General features: G+C 44.9%; 1 protein-coding gene across 15 annotated transcripts in view; it reads right to left on the bottom strand.

Moving 5' to 3' along the window:
• Nucleotides 1-20,015, bottom strand: part of RIMS1 (regulating synaptic membrane exocytosis 1) — a 581,909-nt gene that overhangs the window by 303,789 nt on the left and 258,105 nt on the right. For all 15 annotated transcript variants that reach the window (XM_063916803.1, XM_063916807.1, XM_063916791.1 and 12 more), the window contains 2 exons: nucleotides 16,082-16,422; nucleotides 14,361-15,205 (listed from right to left, as the gene is read on the bottom strand). In XM_063916803.1, the coding sequence (XP_063772873.1) occupies nucleotides 14,361-15,205; nucleotides 16,082-16,422 (1,186 nt within the window). The remainder of the gene's footprint in view (nucleotides 1-14,360; nucleotides 15,206-16,081; nucleotides 16,423-20,015) is intronic.

The raw sequence follows: 20,015 nt of genomic DNA, 5'->3' as shown, positions 1-20,015 counted from the left end.
GTGCCACTGTTTTCCTCCGGTTCCATTCCGGTCAGCCTGCTATACTTCTCTTTGTATCTAGTCTGGTCCAGCCTGCTATACTTCTCCGGTTCCAATCTGATCCAACCCGGTATACTTCTCCATTTCCAGTCTGGTCCAGCCTGCTATTCTTCTGCGTTTCCAGTCTGCTCCAGCCTGCTATACATATCGGTTCCAGTTTAGCACAGCCTGCTATCTTCTCTAGTTCCAGTCTGTTTTCAGCTGCTGTCATCCTCCAGTTCCAGTCCGGTTCTACCAGCTATGTTACTCTGGTTTCAGTCTGGTTTCACCTGCTGCCATTCTCCAGTTGCAGTCTGGTTCTAACAGCTATATTACTTTGGTTCTAGTCTGGATCAAGCCTGCTACAGTCTACCTTCATTCTGGGTCTAATCTGGTTTAATCTAAACTGTTACCACCTTTTCAAGTGCCAAGTTTTCAGCCTGCTTTCAGTGTGTGACTTCAAGCAAGTCTTCTGTATTTCAACTCACCCGCTCATTGGAGGTTTCAGTGGACTGTCTCTGATTATATACGCATCAGTATGTACTCCAGCTAAGTGTATTCTACATCACCATATCGGTATCACAGCTGTAAGACTATGTCTGGGACTCTCTGATCAATATACAGTGTGACCATCGATGGTGGTTGTGTTCTGAGGGCCCTCTCTATGAGTGTTAGGGTTCATGCTGACTCTCCACTGAGGTTGTGATCTCTGGGTCTCAGGGACTGTATACTGGATTTGTGTCCATCTTAGAGGGACTAGGTTCTAGACACCCAGATTTGGTATTCAGGTTGTACTATTCCTAAGTGGAATTAATCCCCTGTTCTACTCCTGAGTTCACAAGCACTGGTTCCAGCCCAATTGTTCTCAAGCTCAGGCCTCTCAATTGGTTCCAGGGGAAGGCAGGGGTATCTAGTGGTTGTTGACCTCTTTGAAGACACAATGTCACTTCCTAGCCGGTAGCAATCCATGAATAATCGTCCGAAACACTCACCTCTATTCCAGTATCACTCATCAGCCCAGTCCTCGGTTCCTGTCTCGGATCTGATAACCAAACCCGTGACACAATAAAAAAACATTATTCCTCCTCTATTAAACAGTAAAGATGGCAGCACACATTGGGGCAGGAGTTAATCTGTAGACATCCAATAAACACAGATACACCTGTCAGATGGTGAAACACGATTTGTCACTCCAGAAAACGTGTTCCCACTGTTCCAGAGTCCAACAGGCTTGTGTCCAGCTACTTCACCAAGGAACCACCATCCATCAAGCTCCCAATGAACACTTATTGTGCTTACATTGAATCCAAAGGCATTTTGGAACTGGGCAGTGAGTGTTGAAATCGTGGACAGATTTTTATACTCTCCATGATTTCTCTCACAGCAATCCCATTCTGTCAACTTCTTTGATGTTTCAAGCAGAACAGATATTTGACAATTTGACTTGAAATGGTGGCAACCTATGACAACAAGTACCATGCTGAAAGTCACTGAGCTCTTCAGTACAACCAATTCTACTGCTAATGTTTGACTATGGAAATTGCATAGTCTTGATTTTATGCATGTTAAGTAGCTCAGAGCTCGCAGTCTGTATTCCCTATCACAAGTACACACCTATTACCCAGTAACAACAGCAGCAGTGGCGGCAGTGGGCAGGAGAGGTGCACTCCGCTCTCCTCCTAACTCCGCAGAGATGCCGTCGGCAGCAACAACAACAGTAGCAGCAGCGGCAGCAGTGGAGGAGTAGGAGGCCGTTGCCAGTGAGCAGCGCTAGGGGTATTATGTGAAAGCAGCTACTACTGTGAGCATTATGTGTAAGTGGCACTAAAATGCCATGGGAAGGGGGGGGGGCGCGCCAGAAACTATTTTGGCAGGGGGGCGCAAAATTTATAGTTACGCCACTGTTTAAACACATCATTTATAACAAATAAACACAGGTACAACCCAAATATTTGGTTAGCTCTAAACCAGTAGGCTATTTAGTGGGATTCATAGGGTCAGCTGGCTTAGTCAGCACTGGGGAAAATGATATCATGATGTGGTTTGAAGGGTTTAAGATTGCAGTCCATTCGGCTTTAAATGGATGAACTGGCTCCTTGAAAACAGAAAACCAGATCCCATATTGGAACAACTGATCCGGATTAATTACAGTATTTTTCTGGAAAATTTGCCAATAACCTTTTATTAGTGGTAGAGGCTAATCATTTTATGGTGTGTTTAATTGGGGGTCTTTGCGCCTTTTTTTACATTTTTAACTTTACCCGAGATTGACGATATTTAAGCTGGACGTGATGGAACATTCTGTAACCAATCAAATATCATACCGCCTGACCATTCCAATTTCAGTGGGTTCCTACTGTATTTTTAACTCTGTCCTGCTGTCAAGGCTAAAACATCTCAATTTACATGGAGCTAGCAGCTCATCTGTGACATGCCCACAGCCCCTGGGTACCAGCATGTTGGGAATTAAGGGCACGCTGGTACCTAGGTAAAAGAATATCCCTCCCAAATATTCAAAACAGAGCAGTGACTTCGTGGGGAAGGGGCGTGGCCACAGAATAGCATCAATTCACATTACACTGCACAGTAGTGTCTATTATTCACATTACAATGCGTAGTAGAGCCCCTTATAAACGTTACACCGGACCACACAGTAGCAGAGTCTCTTATACACATGGCACAACAGTAGAGCCCCTTAGAAACATTACGCCACAGTAAAGCCCCTCCTCATTCCTCCTACTCATCATCGTACACAGACAGAGTCGGGCGCATTACTACTAGTATACAATGCAGCGGGCAGTACACATCAGCCATATGAATAATCATGACCCTGGCACATATGTAATGTAGAGACATATACCTCCTAACATCTGTGTCTTGGTAGTCGGGACCCCCTGCACGCCGACGAAGAGGGGGCTTGGCCTGTGGAAAAGTGGGTGTGGCTTTGTGTCAATGCTGCGATCGCAGGCCACGCCTCCCATTATAGTCACAGTGGGGGCATGGCCAGCGCTTTGTGAGCTGCTAGCCATGCCCCTAGTCCGTCTGGCTCCAGGAAATAGACGTCTATTCACCGCTGCTCTGCTTTGCACTAAGCATAGCAGCAAGTGACAGGGTGCAGCAAAAATGAAGTGGCAATGGGAAGTGGCAGTATGCCATACTCCCATATACCGCCCCCAGGGCTGCCATCAGAAATTGCGGGGCCCAAGATTGACAAAATAGGCAGGCACCCCTCACCCCCCACTGTGGAGGAGTCAGCTTTAGAATTGCACCAGTTAATGAATGTGTGTGTGTGTGTGTGTGTGTGTGTGTGTGTGTGTGTGTGTGTGTGTATGTGTGTGTGTATTATATACGCACACAAGCATGCATACATACATACATACATACATACATGTGCCGCTGTTGGGAGGGTCCGGGATACTGATGCCTACCCGCCTCCATCCCCGCTGTTCTGCTGCTCTCCTCCGTCCTCCTGCAGCTGTATTGAAAACGTCCCTCCCAAAATGACCGCCGCCTCAGAGAAGACAGTTATCCAAGATACTAGAGGGCTCCTCGAGTATCTTGAATAACTGTCTCCTCTGAGGCGGCGGCTATTTTGGGAGGGACGTTTTCTATACGCAGCTGCTGGAGGGTCGGAGGACAGCGGCAGAACAGCGGGGATGACCGCGGAAAGGCGGCAGGCGGGCAGGTGGTTGCATGAGCATCCCGGACCCTCCACTCTCTGAAAGAGAGCCTGGGCCCGGGACAGCTGTGCCCTCAGCACCCCCCTGATGGCGGCCCTGACCGCCCGACTTCCAGCCTGTATATAAGTATTACTACTGTATATTTTTGTTCTAGGCCAGGGAATAGTGTCTGAAGGCAGTGCTCTCTCACACCTGGGGGGCAAAAGTGAGACTACAGTAAAGAGTCAGCATTGTTAGCCAACAATAATAAAGCAATCATTGGTGAAAGGCATTCCTTTACACATTACTGTACGTACAACTGGGGATCCGGTCTGAAGATCGACAGTGTCTAGGTCGACAATGTTTAGGTCGACCACTATAGGTCGACAGTCACTAGGTCGACAGGGTCAGAAGATCGACAGGGTCAGAAGGTCGACATGTTCTAGTTCGACAGGTCAAAAGGTCGACATGAGGTTTAATTGTTTTTAAAAAAACTTTTTTTTACTTTTTCATACTTAACAATCCACGTGGACTACGATTGGAACGGTGCACTAATTGGGGTTCCCGGTCACTCTACAAAGAAAACGACACCAAAAAAACATAAAAAACTAATGTCGACCTCTTGACCTGTCGACCTATAACATGTCGACATTCTGACCCTGTCGACCTAGTGGCTGTCGACCTATAGTGGCCGACCTAAACATTGTCGACCTAGACAGTGTCGATCTAATGATCCACACCCGTACAACTGTCACAGTTGGAATTAGCAGAGACAGCAGACAAGGCACAGAACATGAACCAGTCAGCGTGGAACTCATATTACAGTCAGCTACTGTAACTGTCCTTCACCATATAGCATAATTAACTCTCCTTCAACTGGTTCTAGGGAAGCCTTTTTATTTTTTTCTTTGTACTAAGAAATATCAGGTTCAAGAGTGGTCCAGATGTACTTTTACAGTATACAGTGTAATTTCTTTCCTCAGCAGGAGGGAAATACTGAAGAAAAGCTGTGTTTGAGTGACCTCTAGTGTTCAGTAGTAAAGTGTTTTTGAATCGTCTCCGCAGCCAATAGTAAGATAATCAAAGCTACAGAGTGAGTCAGGAAATATCTGTGTAATAAAAGAGTGTGTTAAAGTGTAGCCAGTATGACATAGCCAGTATGAAGACCTTTAAAATCATGGGCCCGTGATTCACTTCCTGCCACGGGTGGTTTAAGAGAGGAGAGGGCCCTTTTACAGGCTCCACGCAGGCCTCCTCCTCTGTGGCAGCACAGTAGACTCTGGCTTTGTGCCAGAGTCAACTGCGCATTCACATGTCTGGAAATATGGAATCCACGTTTTGTTCCTGGGGACTTCTCTACTGCACATGTGCAAATCATTGGGAACACCCTGCAGCCATTATAGATACACCATTGCTTCCTGCTGTTTCAAAAACAACATAGAAAAAGAGATAGTCCATTGTAACCATAATCAGTGGTGTCACAAGGCGGGTGTGGGGGGTGCGGCCCGCACCCGGGTGTGACACCTGGAGGGGGGTGACAGCAAATGTCAGCTCCTCCGCAGTGTCAGGAGCCAGGTGCTGCAGTGAGAAAGTCTCCTACAGCACCTGGCTCCTGTCATAGAAGAGGGGAAGCCCAGCATCTCCGGAGATGCTTGTCATGCCCCCCAGAATGACGATTCCGGGATCCCCACGAAGCCACGCCCGCTATGTGTAAGACCACGCCCCCCTTTTGCCGTGAGCGCGGCAGGAGATCAGGGGTGCACACCGGGTGTCACCACACCCGGTGACGCCTCTGACCATGATAGCTGGGTACTGCCACTCAGGGGCGGATTGGGTTTGAAACCAAGCCCAGCAAATTTCAGGAAGCGGCCCTAATAGGGGCAGAGTATGTTGGGGGGTGCGATCTGTTGAGGGGCAGGGTCTGTTGACTATAGATGTTGTGGGTGACTGCACTAGCAGGCATCTTTTACACATTATATTATGCTTAGAGCTGTAGTTTATTTAGAGTGTGTCTTCACTGTAGTGTGGCACAGTGCAGAGGGGATACCGGCACCACTAACAGTCTCTGCTGCAAGCTGTGCTAGCCGGGCAAGGCATTGCCCAAGAGGGTACAGAGGTACTGCCTCTAATATGTGATTCTGCCCCCTGGCCGCTGGGTTGTGAGTGTCATCCTAGCCAAGTGGTATATGCGCCCTTGGTCGCCACTAAGAAGAGCAATGGGGACCGGCCCATCAGCAAACCATCCTGGCATTCCAATCTGCCACAGCAAAATACTGGCCTATCTACCGTTTATGTTTCGACCCTAGTTAACATACTTTACCTTCAAAATCTAAGCTTGCACTATCATTGCTATGTGTCTAAGCTTGCCCTTCAAATGCAGTTCACAACTGGTAAAACCAGGGGAGAATTGGTAAAGTTACTGCTGGGTCGGTTCCTTGCTCCCCTCTGCCGCGCCTGCCGATACTGACTGCCAGCCTGGGCAGACACTGCAGACTGCCATACTTACGGCATTTGCGTTCCACTGTGGAACGCAGACTGGAAGCTACCGTCTCTATAACCAATCATTTCTGTCACCTGTGCTGTGCGGTGTCCTCTTCCACATCCTTTACCACCTGTCCAAACCCCATGTCTATGGGATGAATCCAGTCGTCCCCTGGGGTAGCTGGAGGACGTGAGCTGACCCACGCAGCACTAGATAGTGGTGTGTGCTCAGTCTAGGGGCCAGAGGACTGGGACATGGGAGCTTTCCCATCACACTCGGGCTGTCCGTCCTTTGTGAGGCTGCTGTGAGTGCTGTCAATAGAGTGAGCGACTGTGGCCGATACCCAGGAGCTGCAGACAGGAGGTGAGACTCTTGTCCAGCTTACTCTGACTTATTCCCACTGAGTCCCTTCGACTCTCATCCTGCTTGCTTCTTCCCATCACTACTCCCATACTGTATTCCACCACTACTGCCATCCTGCCCCCTGCTCCCCACCATGACTACTCCCAGCCTACCCTCTCTGCTCTGCACTACTACTATTCCCATTCTGCCCCCTGCTTCCCACTACTACTTGCAGCCTGGTCCCTGCTTCCCACAACTACTCCCACCCTACTCCGACTACTACTCCCAGTCTGCACCCTGCTTTGCAGTACTACTCCCATCCTGTCTCCTTATACACTGCTACTCCCATCTTGCCGCCGCTTTCCACTACTGATCATATCCTACCCTCTCCTTCCTAACTAAAACTTTCATCCTGCCCCCCTGCTCCCCACCACTACTACTCCCAGCCTGCCACCCCTGCACTACACTACTACTATTCCCATCATACCCCTTGCTTCCCACTACTGTTCCCATCCTGCCCCCTGCTCCCCACCACTACTACTCCCAGCCTACCCCACACTGCTCTGCACTACTACTACTCCCATCCTGCCCCCTGATTTGCACTGGTACTCCCATCTTGCCCTCACTACCCAATACTAACCTAATCCATTTCCCGCTTAGTTGTATTTTTTTCTTGGGGGTTTTAATGTGTTTTATTTTTCCTTTGGGGGCTAATAAGTTTTTATTTAGTTTTTCCTACAGTGGTCAATGTGTTTTTTCTGTGGGGTCTAATGTGTTTGTTTTTTCCTGTTGGGGATCAATGTGTTTTGTATCTATTTTTCTGTGGGGGTTAATGTGTTTTCTTCTTTCCTATCGGGGTCAATGTGTTTTTTTTTGTGGGGGCCAAAGTGTTTGTTTTGTGGGGGTCATGTATTTTTTTCTGTAGGGTCCAATATATGTTTTTTCCTGTGGGGGCCAATGTCTTTCTTTTTACTCAAATACTCAAATATATTTTGTCTGTGTATGTAACTGAGATGCACCGTGCATGCGCCCTGACTCGTACAGAGTTGCAGATTTTTACACAAATCCCAAAAGCAGAAAAAGAAAACCATATTAAACAAATGAGACAAAAAAATTAGACATGCTCATTTTCTTATCAAGAAAAATTATCCAATATCACATATCTGTGAGTGGCAAAAGTATGTGACCCTTTGTTTTCAGTATCTGGTATGACCCTGTGTACAGCATATCCAGAAACCTGCTAGAACTTGATTTATAAACTTCAGAAAATTGGCGGAGTACAAGAGGGAAGGATGGGGCGGCATATGGGATCCTAAGTAATGAACCCATAGTGCATTTAAAGAGAAAGGAAACTCCCCATTCTTTGTTAGGGTCTGCTAAAGGCTCGGTTTTTGAGAGATTTACTTGAAAACCGGAGATCACATGGAACGGGATGCGGTTAATTTACTGGCTGTCGGGATCCCGGTAGTCAGGATACCGACGGCGGAATCCTGACAGTCAGCAGTGCCGCCAGCCGGAATCCCGGCTCAACCGGACTATTCACACTCGTGGGTGTCCACAACACCCATAGAGTGGGAATAGATCCTGTGGCGAGCACAGCGAGCCACAGAGCCCACAGCGTGGCCCGCAAGGGGACTCTTTGCGCTCGCCTGTCCGCCAGAATTCTGGCGGGCTGGATGTCTGTATTGACAGTCGGCGTCCCGTCCACCGGAAAATCATACTGAATCCCCTTGAAGTTGTATAATGTATCTAATAAGAAAGGGACAGGTTTTCAGGGCTCGCATTTTTTTGTTTTAATCCAAAGAAAAACATTGCGGTCCAAATGGGAAACATTTAATCCACTGAAATAAAAATTATAAACAAAACAAAAACAAACAAATATTAGAACTCTGCCTTAAGAGGCCTACACATGGTGCGATTCCAGGGTTGGACTGGCCCACAGGGGAACAGGGAAAACCACCAGTGGGCCCCACTGCCTATGGGCCTTCCTTCTTTCTAGGGATCAGGTTCCAGACTCTATCCTAGTGCACTTGAATTATGCATTATACTTATGTTCAGGGGCAGATTGGGAACAAAGTGGCCCTGAAAAATTTGTACTAGTGGCCCCACATGGGCAGCACCAGAGTTGTAAGGTCTAGCCATGGGCCATAGCAGCAGGACCCTCCCCCCCAAGACTTTCCAGATAGTGGGCATGTCCAGCATCAAAGTGGAAGTTAAAAGGAAATAAAATTAAATATTATGAGCACATTATATGATACACCTTCAGAATTTAGGAAACTATATCATTCTTTAGAAAGATATATTTTCTTGCTTATTACAACAACCGTATTCCACTCACTATTCACTCAATCTTATATGTCAGCCAAGCAGGCAGACAGAGCATACACTAGATCATCTGCAATCACAGGCTAAGTGGCAAAGTAATGTTCATATATGCAAATTATTTAGCCTCTTATTCATTATGTCTATTAATAGAACCACATGTCCTCAAACAAAACAGGCCCCACCGGTGAATCGGCATACCGGGGATCTTCCCTGTGGACCCTATGGCCAATCCGCCTCTGCTTATGTTACATTATACTTCACAAGAATATGGTTTATTATATATTTACCAAGGGATACAGAACATGTACTCTGTAATGGTTCTGTGGTGGCAGGCCACACCCCAGTGGAGCCTGGCCACACCCTTAAGCATGGACCCCTATAACTGCATTTCCCCGGTGGGCCCTTCATGCCCCAGTCCGACACTGTGCGATTCTATCTAAGGCTGATTTTGACGATAAAATAAGAAAACATTGACTAGCCTGGGAGACTGAGCAGCCAACCAGCCAGTCCCAAGCAGTTTCCAGCAATGGACTTTTACAGTATGATTGGCTGGCAGTGAGAAGAGTCCCTAATCTTACTCAAGAGAAATCAAACTACATTAATTTCTGTTAATGGGGCTTATATAAATTATTTTATATAATTTATAATTATATAAATTATACAAAATCCCATGTTCAAATAGTTTTGCAGGCAGATTTACAGCAAAGTGTTGATTTGGGTAAAAAGGTGTTTTGCTGCATAATATAAATATTCCAAACCAACATGCTGGATTTTGCCTTCACAAAAACTTTAAAATCTGCAGCAAATTCACCCAAAAAATTGCAAATGAACCTAGATGGAAATTTGAAAGAAAATGGTTGTGAACAGAGAGTAGAATGGATCCATACAATACACTCGCATGAAAAGCTCAAGATAGATGCCCTGGAAAGCCAGAGGGTATAGCATAATAATAATGTAGCTCATTTAGAGTTTTACATCAAAAGTGCAAGTGTAATATGCATCTGAAAAAAATAGATGTAAATCCATGTGTATGATGAGCTGTATGCATCTCAAGATATGATGAAGCTATGCAACAGTAGCCAAATGCCAAGAGAAGACCACAATAGAATATGTGTTTGGCAATGTCATATCTATAATGTGTGCAGGGTGTGCGGTGCAAATGGGCCCCCGGGTCTGAGTATACTTACCCTGTGCCGGCAGGCAGGTCAAACCTACTCCATTGTGGCATCTTCCCAGTGTCGTATCTAGTGCAATGACGGGACTACAGGAGACCATGAAGGGTACGCCTCCCACAACTAGAAAGGAGGAAGGCCCCTCCCCATCCCGTAGGCAGAACTTCCACTACTACTCCCCACTTGCACCCACTCTCTCAGTCATGGTACTACTAAACAGATGAAGACAGCTGACGATCACCCTTGTGGCTAGTTGTAATGCGTGAAGAGGAGCCAGCATCAACCATGAGCAGAATCATGCACATACAATAAAAACCACAAGAGAACGCTGTCACTGTCACCGCTGAGACCAAAGGAAAGCAGGTCAGTGCGCCGGCACATGCCTATGCGGAGGAGATGAGCTGTTTTGGGGGCAGTGAGTGCTATGCGGAGGAAGGGGGGATGACAGTGAACTATGAATGGAACAGTTAACTTTAAGGAGAGGACAGTGAGTGCTGCAAGGGGGGAAGTAAGCTGTGAGTGGCCAGCGAGCTGCAAGGGGGTGAGTGTGTGCTGCAAGGGGGTCTAAAATACGAGCTAAAATGGTAGGAAAGAATACAGCGCTAGTAAAAATATGGATTGCTTTATACAAAAAATGTATTGCTATATTCAAAGGGGACAAACATGTTATGATGGGTGCAGCTCAGACAAGCAGTGATTGAATAGACACATTAGAACGTGGCTAGTAATATATTACTGTGGGTTGACTGCTGATTCTTCTACAAATTGTAGTTTTTTGTGTGTCTTGATGCAAGCAGTAATATGCCCACTATATTGTATATTTAGGGACATCATTTAGCCAATCATCCGACCACTTTGTACTCATTGTCATCTCAGAAGATTACAGATGTCAATTGTGTAGCATTTATTAAATTATAGAGGAATTCAATTAGCTGCAGTAATTTACCAATGCAAACTGATCCCATTAGGCTATTTAATTAGTTCTGAAGACAGCCTGCAAGCTGCACTTAAAGAGGGACTTTTTTTTGAGCTTGAAAAGAAATCCCCGATAATTAGCAACCCTGTTAACGCATAGGTCCGTGAACTTGTCACAGATTCCATGGGTGGTATTCATTTCTTTTCACTTCCTTCTACACCCTTTCTGTTTCTGCTGATGGGTGTGGTATCATCATTTCAGCATGCTACCCCTGAGGTAGCGAGGCACCCTAACCCTTTATGCAGCTAAAACTGATTACTATGGGTGAGAGATGCGCGATAACGGGGATCACTTTAGAAAGGAGATTGGGTGTGCTGTATCATTTGAAAACCACCCTATGTGTTATTGCTCGATGGGGGATATTCAACAGTTTGAAAAGTCAGTTGGGTGTTTGGTTTTTCCTATCTAAGAGACTTGAAAAAACAGACACCCAACCGACTTTTCAAATATTTGAATTCCCCCTTATGTGTTAACTTTCCCTGAAAGTACTGTACTTTCAATACTTCTGAATGCTGCCTTACTGATTGCTAACGGCGATAGTGTTGGATCCAAGTTCAACCATAAGTAGCAATTTCTGGGGAGTAAAAATGTCTTATGGTCTCAATAATATTAAATGTAGCAATAACTGATAAAGGGGGGAATTCAATTAGCCACAGTAAATTACCATGGGCTAATTGATCCCCCGGGTGGTCTTCAGTATGCCGGCGGTCGGGCTCCCGGCGACCAGCATACCGGCGCCGGGAGCCCGACAGCCGGCATACCGACACTTATTCTCCCTTGTGGGGGTCCAAGACCCCCCTGGAGGGAGAATAAAATAGTGTGGCGCGCGTAGCGCACCACCGTGACCGTAGCGTGGCGAGCGCAGCGAGCCCGCAAGGGGCTCATTTGCGCTCGCCACACTGTCGGTAAGCCGGCGGCCGGCCTCCCGGCGCCGGTACGCTGGTCGCCGGGAGGCCGCGATCCCCCGGACTATTCAATTAGCCCCAAAGTGAGTCCGTTCTCAGCACTCATTTGGGATTTTTTTTTATATGCAAAAAAATCCCAGATACAGTAACTAGGGGTATAACTGGTGTCACGGCACCGTTAACACATAAATCCATTAACTTTTCATGGAATCTAGGGCAAATTTAACATCGAGTGATATTCTTGTTATCCCTCGTTACGAATGATAAATGGTGCTCCAGGCAATCAGCTCCTAACTGTTATTTTTCAAACATATGACAATTAGGAGCTGACTGAGTGGAGAACCATTTATCATTCGTACTGAGTGATAAGAATATCACTCGTTGTTAATTTTGTCCCTGTGTGTGTTAACGCCTGTTAACATGTTACGTTAATGGGTGTATACAAGGGGCTCCGGTGAAAAATGGTCTGTAATTAAATAGCCTTGGGCATACCACCCTCTTCACCCGGTGGAAAATGTTTTATGAAAGACATTATTGGATAGGCCACTAAATCTAAAATACAGGTTGCCTTAAATACAAGAGCTACTAAAAACTTACACAGCTATATATGTAAAGGGCCCCATACACTAGAACGATTATGCCCAATTCGGGCCTATGTATTGGGTGAAATCCGGCATTTTGGCTGTGAATCCGATCCGATGTGCGGCCTCATAAGCATCGGATCCTCCAGTATGAATGTGCTGCACTCGTGATATATCGGTTCCCGCAGGCATGGCTGGGATCGCCCAGGATCACCCAAGACATATCGTATGCAAAAGGACAGCATACGATGTATCTTGGGCGATCCTGCCGCCCGGGAGGCTGCAGGGGTGATCGCCAGCGATCGCCTACGACATGTCAGATGGACATGTCGCAGTAGTGTATGGGGCCCTTAACCCTTTACATACTTAAGCTGCCAACATTCTATTTTCCTTTACTTTAATGTAGGAATTCTGCTCATAGGAAAATACCTCCCTCACCACAACTTTATTTAAAAAAATATTAAGATGCGCTCTTCAATTTGCAATACAGTGGCAAAGATTATTCTCATTCCACTGCTGTATAAGGAAACTTTCAGCTAGATGCAATTAATATTGGGTTCTGCATTAAACTGGAAATAAGGAAACAGTAAGAGGAACAAAAGTCAATTCAGAGTTTCGCTTTATCTTGTTTTTGTTACCATAAACAACAAATTTTTAATATGACACATTATCATGAAATGAGATTGAGAACACAAGGAAGAAAAAAAAAAGATACCAGTTTAACTTCTATGGTCACTTATTGGGTCACTTATTGGGTATTTGGCTACTCCTGCCTGAGGCTATCAGGACTAATAGGATAGCTCCGGGCAAACCAATTAGCTACGGTAAATTAAAGCGGCTAATTGGATATCCCCCCCCAAATGTAGATACAAAAAGGAGATTACTTGTTTAAAATGTGTAGTAGAACACACATACAAATAAAATAATATTTTCTGTATGCATACCTCAAAATAGCATATACAGTGCTGTTTTTAAAGACAAAAACAACAGGGAAGTGATTATATTATGTAAATTATGCATAATGTGTTTCAATGAAAGTAAACCAAGCTTATCTGACTGCAGTGAGAAGATTCATCCATAAGTTTTTATTGAGTGTGGTATACCATCTCAAAGTACAGAATGCCGACAGTGTCTGGATGACAACATGTAGACAGACATAATGTTGACAAGGTAAAAAGGTCAACATTATGCATGTCAACAGTGACGATGTCAGCAGTACTGTTTTACCCTAAGCCCAACTGCAACCTAACCCTAATGCTTATATGTACATAATGTAGACATGCATAAAGTCGACATTTTGGTCATATACTGTATTTAATGTCGACATTACAATGTTGACATTCTGAATATTAATAAAGTAATTACATTTCATGTTTATCATGTATATTAAATTGATTTAAACTGTCTTACATCCACATCAAAAGATACTGTGTAACAGAATAGTTTCTTCTCAAAATTAGGGCGGATCTAAATCCACGGCACAGAGAAATCAAATCCAGACCAGGTGATGAGACAAAGGATTACAGCAGAGAAAACTCCCCAGTTATACTGTATATATACAGTATATATGTATGTATATATACTGTATATTACCCACTATATTATACCACTTGTATTTATGTAGTTCACAAGCAGCCTCTTGGTCTTTTCCGGTACACAATTTATGTGGATACCGATGGAAACAGGGTGAAATAATTTCTGAATGGCTCAATATTGTACAGTACATCTAAAGAGTGTACTGATGATCATTGTCACTGCAATCAGATAATTCTACATCTCTTCTTGTAGCAGGAATGTTGAACTTGGTCTCTCATTTTTGTTCCATATAGAATTATTCAATACTTAAATAACCAAGAAAAACACGCTTGCTGGAATAAAAGAATACATGGAACCTCCTTACCTTTTTCACTGACACTTTCGCTCTCAATTTCCACATCCTCACAGCTGGTGTATTCTGGAGTTGATGCCCCTTCTTCTTCTGAACTACTGACAGACATTTGTCTCCTCTTTCCGCCTCTTTTAGATCTATGGGGCTTCGGTGGAGAAGGCCTAACAGATTCAGATTGGTCAGAACTAAGGGAATCATTCCTTGACATTGTTTCCATTTTTTCACGGTTAGCCTTTCTCATTAAAAGAGCAGAGCTGGGATCTAATCGACTATGTTTTTTGAAGGAGTCACTGTTTTTAGAATCTAAATGTTCTGGTGGTACAGGGCTATGTCTGGGACTTGGGGGACTGTGATTGGACACTTGGTTTGGCTTAGAAATGATGCCATCACCATTCCTTTCAATTGAATAGGATTGCTGACTGTCCATAGCCATTCTTTTGTCCTGTGTCCCTGGTGCTTGAGAGTTTTTTCCTAGTTTGTTCTCAGGGACTTCAGCTTCCTCTAATTCTGTATGTGGCAAAGATGCATCGCTGTGTCTCCTCTCATGCCTTGCCTTTGAAACTTTTGCATGTATGCGCATTTGTTGCTCCTCAGGCTGTGGCTTTACAGGATACCTCGCTAAGTTTGGATCACTTCTATAACGTGTTTGATACTCATCGTCAACTCTTTGCTTATCTTCAGCCATGTTTGAACCTTCTTCTAGTTTTTCTGGAATATCTTGTGACCTCCCCTTCCCCAGTCTTCTGCTTTCCCTCCTTTCTTTATGTTCATCTGGATAACCCTGCCCTTTCTGGACTCTTTTGCGTTCTCCTTTTAAGACTTTTCCATTCTGCTCCGAAACTGCTAAAATCTTCTTCCTGAGATTAAGCAAATCAACAAAGTATGACTGACTTATTTTATTTATTTTTCAATTATTATGCAATAGAGATAAACAGTCTGCAACATGGTTAAATGCAACTTATGTTTTAAACATATGCAGCATGAATCCTATTTAAATTCTACAGTATAATACATACCAACAAAATATTGAATTAACAATTATGGCTTTATACACTGAAGGTATTAAATGACCATCAAACTTTCAGCGCCAACTGAAGTATTGTTAAATGTAAATTCAAAATCAGCCTCATGTACTGAAGAGGTATGCCGCCATAATTACAACTCAGCTGACTTGGGCATACATGGTCTTTCCAGCAAACCCAACAAGCCTTGCACCCAATCAACAATAGGTCAAAACATCTGTTCTATAAAAGGTAAACAGGAGATACAAATTCTACTAAAGGAGATAAGGGTTCACTACGGCTGGCCGGCGGTCGGGCTCCCGGCGACCAGCATCCCGGCGCCGGGAGCCCGACCGCCGGCTTACCGACAGCTTGGCGAGCGCAAATGAGCCCCTTGCGGGCTCGCTGCGCTCGCCACGCTACGGGCACGGTGGCGCGCTACGCGCGCCACACTATTTTATTCTCCCTCTATGGGGGTCGTGGACCCCCACGAGGGAAAATAATTGTCGGTATGCCGGCTGTCGGGCTCCCGGCGCCGGTATACTGAGCGCCGGGAGCCCGACCGCCGGCAAACAGAAGACCACCCGGAGATAAATGTCCAAGAGTTATTTTCCAAATAAACAATGATCCTACTCATCTCAGAATGGTCCCAGTCAACAGATCATTCATTTAGCAGGTTCTTTAGCAGTGATACAGTTCAGCAGTATTCAGTGATGATACATTTTGTCTTACCTGTCTCGTGGTGGTTCACTTCTTGATCTTGAAGCAGTCTTCTGCTCATCAACTGCAGACTGTAATGACAGTTCTGAATCTTTGCTGAGATCAGACTGTAAACTAACAGGTGAGGTGTCTTGAGAACCAGCTGTTGCGGCAGTACTTAAAGGAGTTTGAGATCTAGATCTCTCTTGAAGTCTTGCTTTCTTTTCTCTAGGTGCATCAGATCCAGCACCAGTACCAGTATCACTCAATGTTCCATCCTGACTTGGCTGCTGTGTCCCACTTCCAAAAAACCAAGCACCTGATTTTGTAAGAATTTCTTGTTGTTTTCGGCACAAATTGCAAACCCACATAATCTAAATATAAGAAGACAAGTGTAAGTGCCAAATAACTTGAGAAAGCATTGGTTTTTATCAGCTTTAAACACCAATATGTTAATTTAGCTTCACGACATATACCGCATTCTCTCCCTTACTTATATTAACACTATGAACTACAATTACTGAATTTAGGGCCTAATTCAGCATGGATCACTAATTAGAGAATTTGCTAATGGAGTGATTATCAAATGACTGCGCATGCGTAGAATTCGCATTACGCACGAACGTGGGGTAATAGCGACAGAGATGCGTAAAGCTGCTGCTTGACTGACAGGAAGCCAGCGTTTCTGGGCGGAAACCTGACGTTTTTTGGGTGTGTCAGAAAAAACGCAGGCGTGCCCGGGCGTTTTTTCCAGCCTGTCTCAGTCGCAGATCAGTGGCAGCCTCAGACCTACTCACATTTTCTCAGACAGCAAAGACTCTTCGATGTTCTGCAAGCCTATAGCGATCTGCAATGCATTCGCAAATTTGCACGGGCATTTTTTTTTCTGGCAGGGCAGCACCTTTCTACTCACAGATGACTGCAATTTTTCAGATTAACGATCTATGCTGAATTAGGCCCTTAATATTGTACAGTTTTAATAAGTTAAAATATCACAGTTTAAATGTACCCAAAACATCATTCACTTCCCCTTATGGCCAAATCCGTTAATTTTGAAGTCATGTCAACAAAAACCTGTTTTACAATGCATTAATCTTAGGTTGGTTATCAAATTGGCATGGCAAATGCCAGTGACACCATACGTCAGAGATGACTGGATTTTTACAACCCTTTTTATTCACTCACGATTGCATTCAGGAGAAGGGTCGACTGAGGACACTCCGGGGGTAATTCAGGTCTGATCGTAGATGTGCTAAATTTAGCACATGTACAATCAGTTTCTCAGACATGCGGGGGGAAGCCCATCACAGGGTTAGTAAGCCCCGCATGTCTGGTTCTGCCCCCCTCCCCCACACGTGTCCAAAAGCATCACACAGCGGCAATGTTTTTGCACCTACTGGCAGCAGCTACCCTTCGCGTTTGGGTCGCAGCAGCTGTGTGTAATGTTACTCAGCCGCCGCTGCCCGCCCCCGCAACGTTCTGGACACAACCGTGTTGTCCGGACCGTGCCCCACCAACAGTGTTCTAATGCTGTTGGCACGCCCCCTTCCGTCCCGTGACCGCTCGCAGCCCTGAGTTGCTGTTATAACAATTACAATAATGCGTGAGCACACTCCACAAAGGGCTTCAGACTGCAATCCAGTCTGAATTAGGTCCTCCATTATCTCCTTTGCATTCATTTACAGTGGGTAGAGGTAACGGGAGTAGGCAGCTTTCTAACAGAACTGTAAGTCTAGTAAAGTCAAATAAATAAAGACTATGGGGGTAATTCCAAGTTGATCGCAGTAGGATTTTTGTTAGCAGTTGGGCAAAACCATATGCACTGCAGGGGAGGCAGATATAACATGTGCAGAGAGTCAGATTTGGGTGTGGTGTGTTCAATCTGCAATCTAAATTGCAGTGTAAAAATAAAGCAGCCAGTATTTACCCTGCACAGAAACAAAATAACCCACCTAAATCTAACTCTCTCTGCACATGTTATATCTGCCTCCCCTGCAGTGCACATGGTTTTGCCCAACTGCTAACAAAAATCCTGCTGCGATCAACTCAGAATTACCCCCTATGATTGCAGCAATTTGGTTTAAGTTCTAAGCCTTGATACGTTCTGTAAGAAGACTAATAAACCACAAGGCTTTAATTTAATTTAGTCTGTCTTTAAAGTTAATATTTTAAAACAGAAATATCAATAAAATAATATTTTTAAATGAGAGCATTAGATAACTGTATACACCAAATGTGTCAGAATTAAATATTAGCCCTAAATGCTAAGCTCCTGTGCTCCTGGCGCTACACCTCAATGCATACAAAATCAACCACATTGAAAAATAGAACAATACCCTTTTCACACTACCTTCAAAAGTGCATCAATTCAGGATTTTGGAACAGTAGGTCTGCTCTTTAACCAGGCTGAGACCCAGGAATTTGCTGGCTTTTAGACCTGGCAGTTTCCCAGGTGCGATGTGTGAAAGGGGTAGAAATGCCAAATAAGTATTTTAAATTGTCATTCGAAATTTGTACCCAAAAAAAAAAAATGGATGGACACCAATGGTTCCCAAACTGTGCACTTTGGCTCCCTGGGGTGCCGCAGCGTTATCACTGGTGTGCCAGATACATTTCTTTTCATGCAGAAAAACAAGCTGATATTTGTGCAAACATAGTCTGGGAGGGTACCACATAGAGAACTATAGGGGGGCTGCCACATAGCGTTCTATATGGATGGCGTTGCATAGGGAACTATGTGGGGGGTGGCTGCAATGAGAGACATGGAGGAGTCGGCTGCAAAGGGAGACTGGAGACACATGGGGGGAATGTAAAATGAAACTGGAGACACATGGAGGGGGTTGCAAATGGAGATGCTAGACACATGGGGGTAAATTTACTAAGATTGGAGTTCTATTTAAGATGGGATGTTGCCCATAGCAACCAATCAGATTCCAGGTATTATCTTCTAGAAGGCGTTAGATAAATTAGAAGTAGAATCTGATTGGTTGCTATGGGCAACATCCCATCTTAAATAGAACTCCCATCTTAGTAAATTTACCCCATGGAAGGGGGCTGCAATGAGCGACATGGAGAGGGGCACTGAGAGAGAGATGAAGGAGGAAACAGGACAGAGATGGAGGTGGCAATGGGTTAGAATAGAACAGTTTTCCATTTTTTTTTTGTGAATGACACGATGATGTATGCCCTTAAGTTTTAATTATAGGGGTACCCCTGTCTTTAGTGCACCAGGCCCCCCAAAGCCTTTATCCAGCCCTGCTTTACAAGGACTTCATGCAGTGCTTTTCTGTTCCACCCAGATGGATGTCAGCTGCACCAAGGGGATGTAGTTATGTGACCAGCAGTCAAACCGCAGGTCACAATACCTCCCCCTACATCCCATCCCCTCAGAAACCCGACAGTCGGCATGCTGACTAGCAGGGACTGTTCCCACTCATGGGTGTCCACAAAACCCATAGAGTGGGAACAGAACCTGTGGCATAGAGTGGGAACAGACCGGCGGTCTCCTGACCGCCAGTCACGCATACCCAACCCACACCAAAGAATTAGGAATAATAGCACACGTGCCTAGACAGGCAGGAACAACAGGCAACAGCATGGGCGTAACTATAGTGGGTGCAAAGGGTGCCATTCCTAAGGTGCCTAGAGGCTATAAATTTGCATACCAATTACCCAGATTTGTCTTCTATTTTGACCCAACTACTTTAAAAAAGATACAGCTCTGTAATCATTTTGGGTTAAGGGTGCCTTGAAATGAAAAAGTTTGGGAACCACTGATCCACACAATTTGTTTTTGGCATAGATAGAATTGTATCCTGTTCAGCCCACCAGAGCTAGGGGAGAATGTGATGTGAGCAAATTTTTGTTTTCTTGTCCTTCAAAAGCCAAGCAGCCATTATAGGGCCTTGAGCAGGAAATGGGAAAGGGTAGATAGAAGTATCCAGAGCACATGTAGAGGGGAAGAAGG

The sequence above is a fragment of the Pseudophryne corroboree genome, chromosome 4 (genome assembly GCF_028390025.1).
Source record: "Pseudophryne corroboree isolate aPseCor3 chromosome 4, aPseCor3.hap2, whole genome shotgun sequence".
NCBI classification, from domain to species: Eukaryota; Metazoa; Chordata; class Amphibia; order Anura; family Myobatrachidae; genus Pseudophryne; species Pseudophryne corroboree.
Note: the sequence above shows the minus strand (reverse complement) of the source record. Positions and strands in the feature narration are given on the sequence as shown.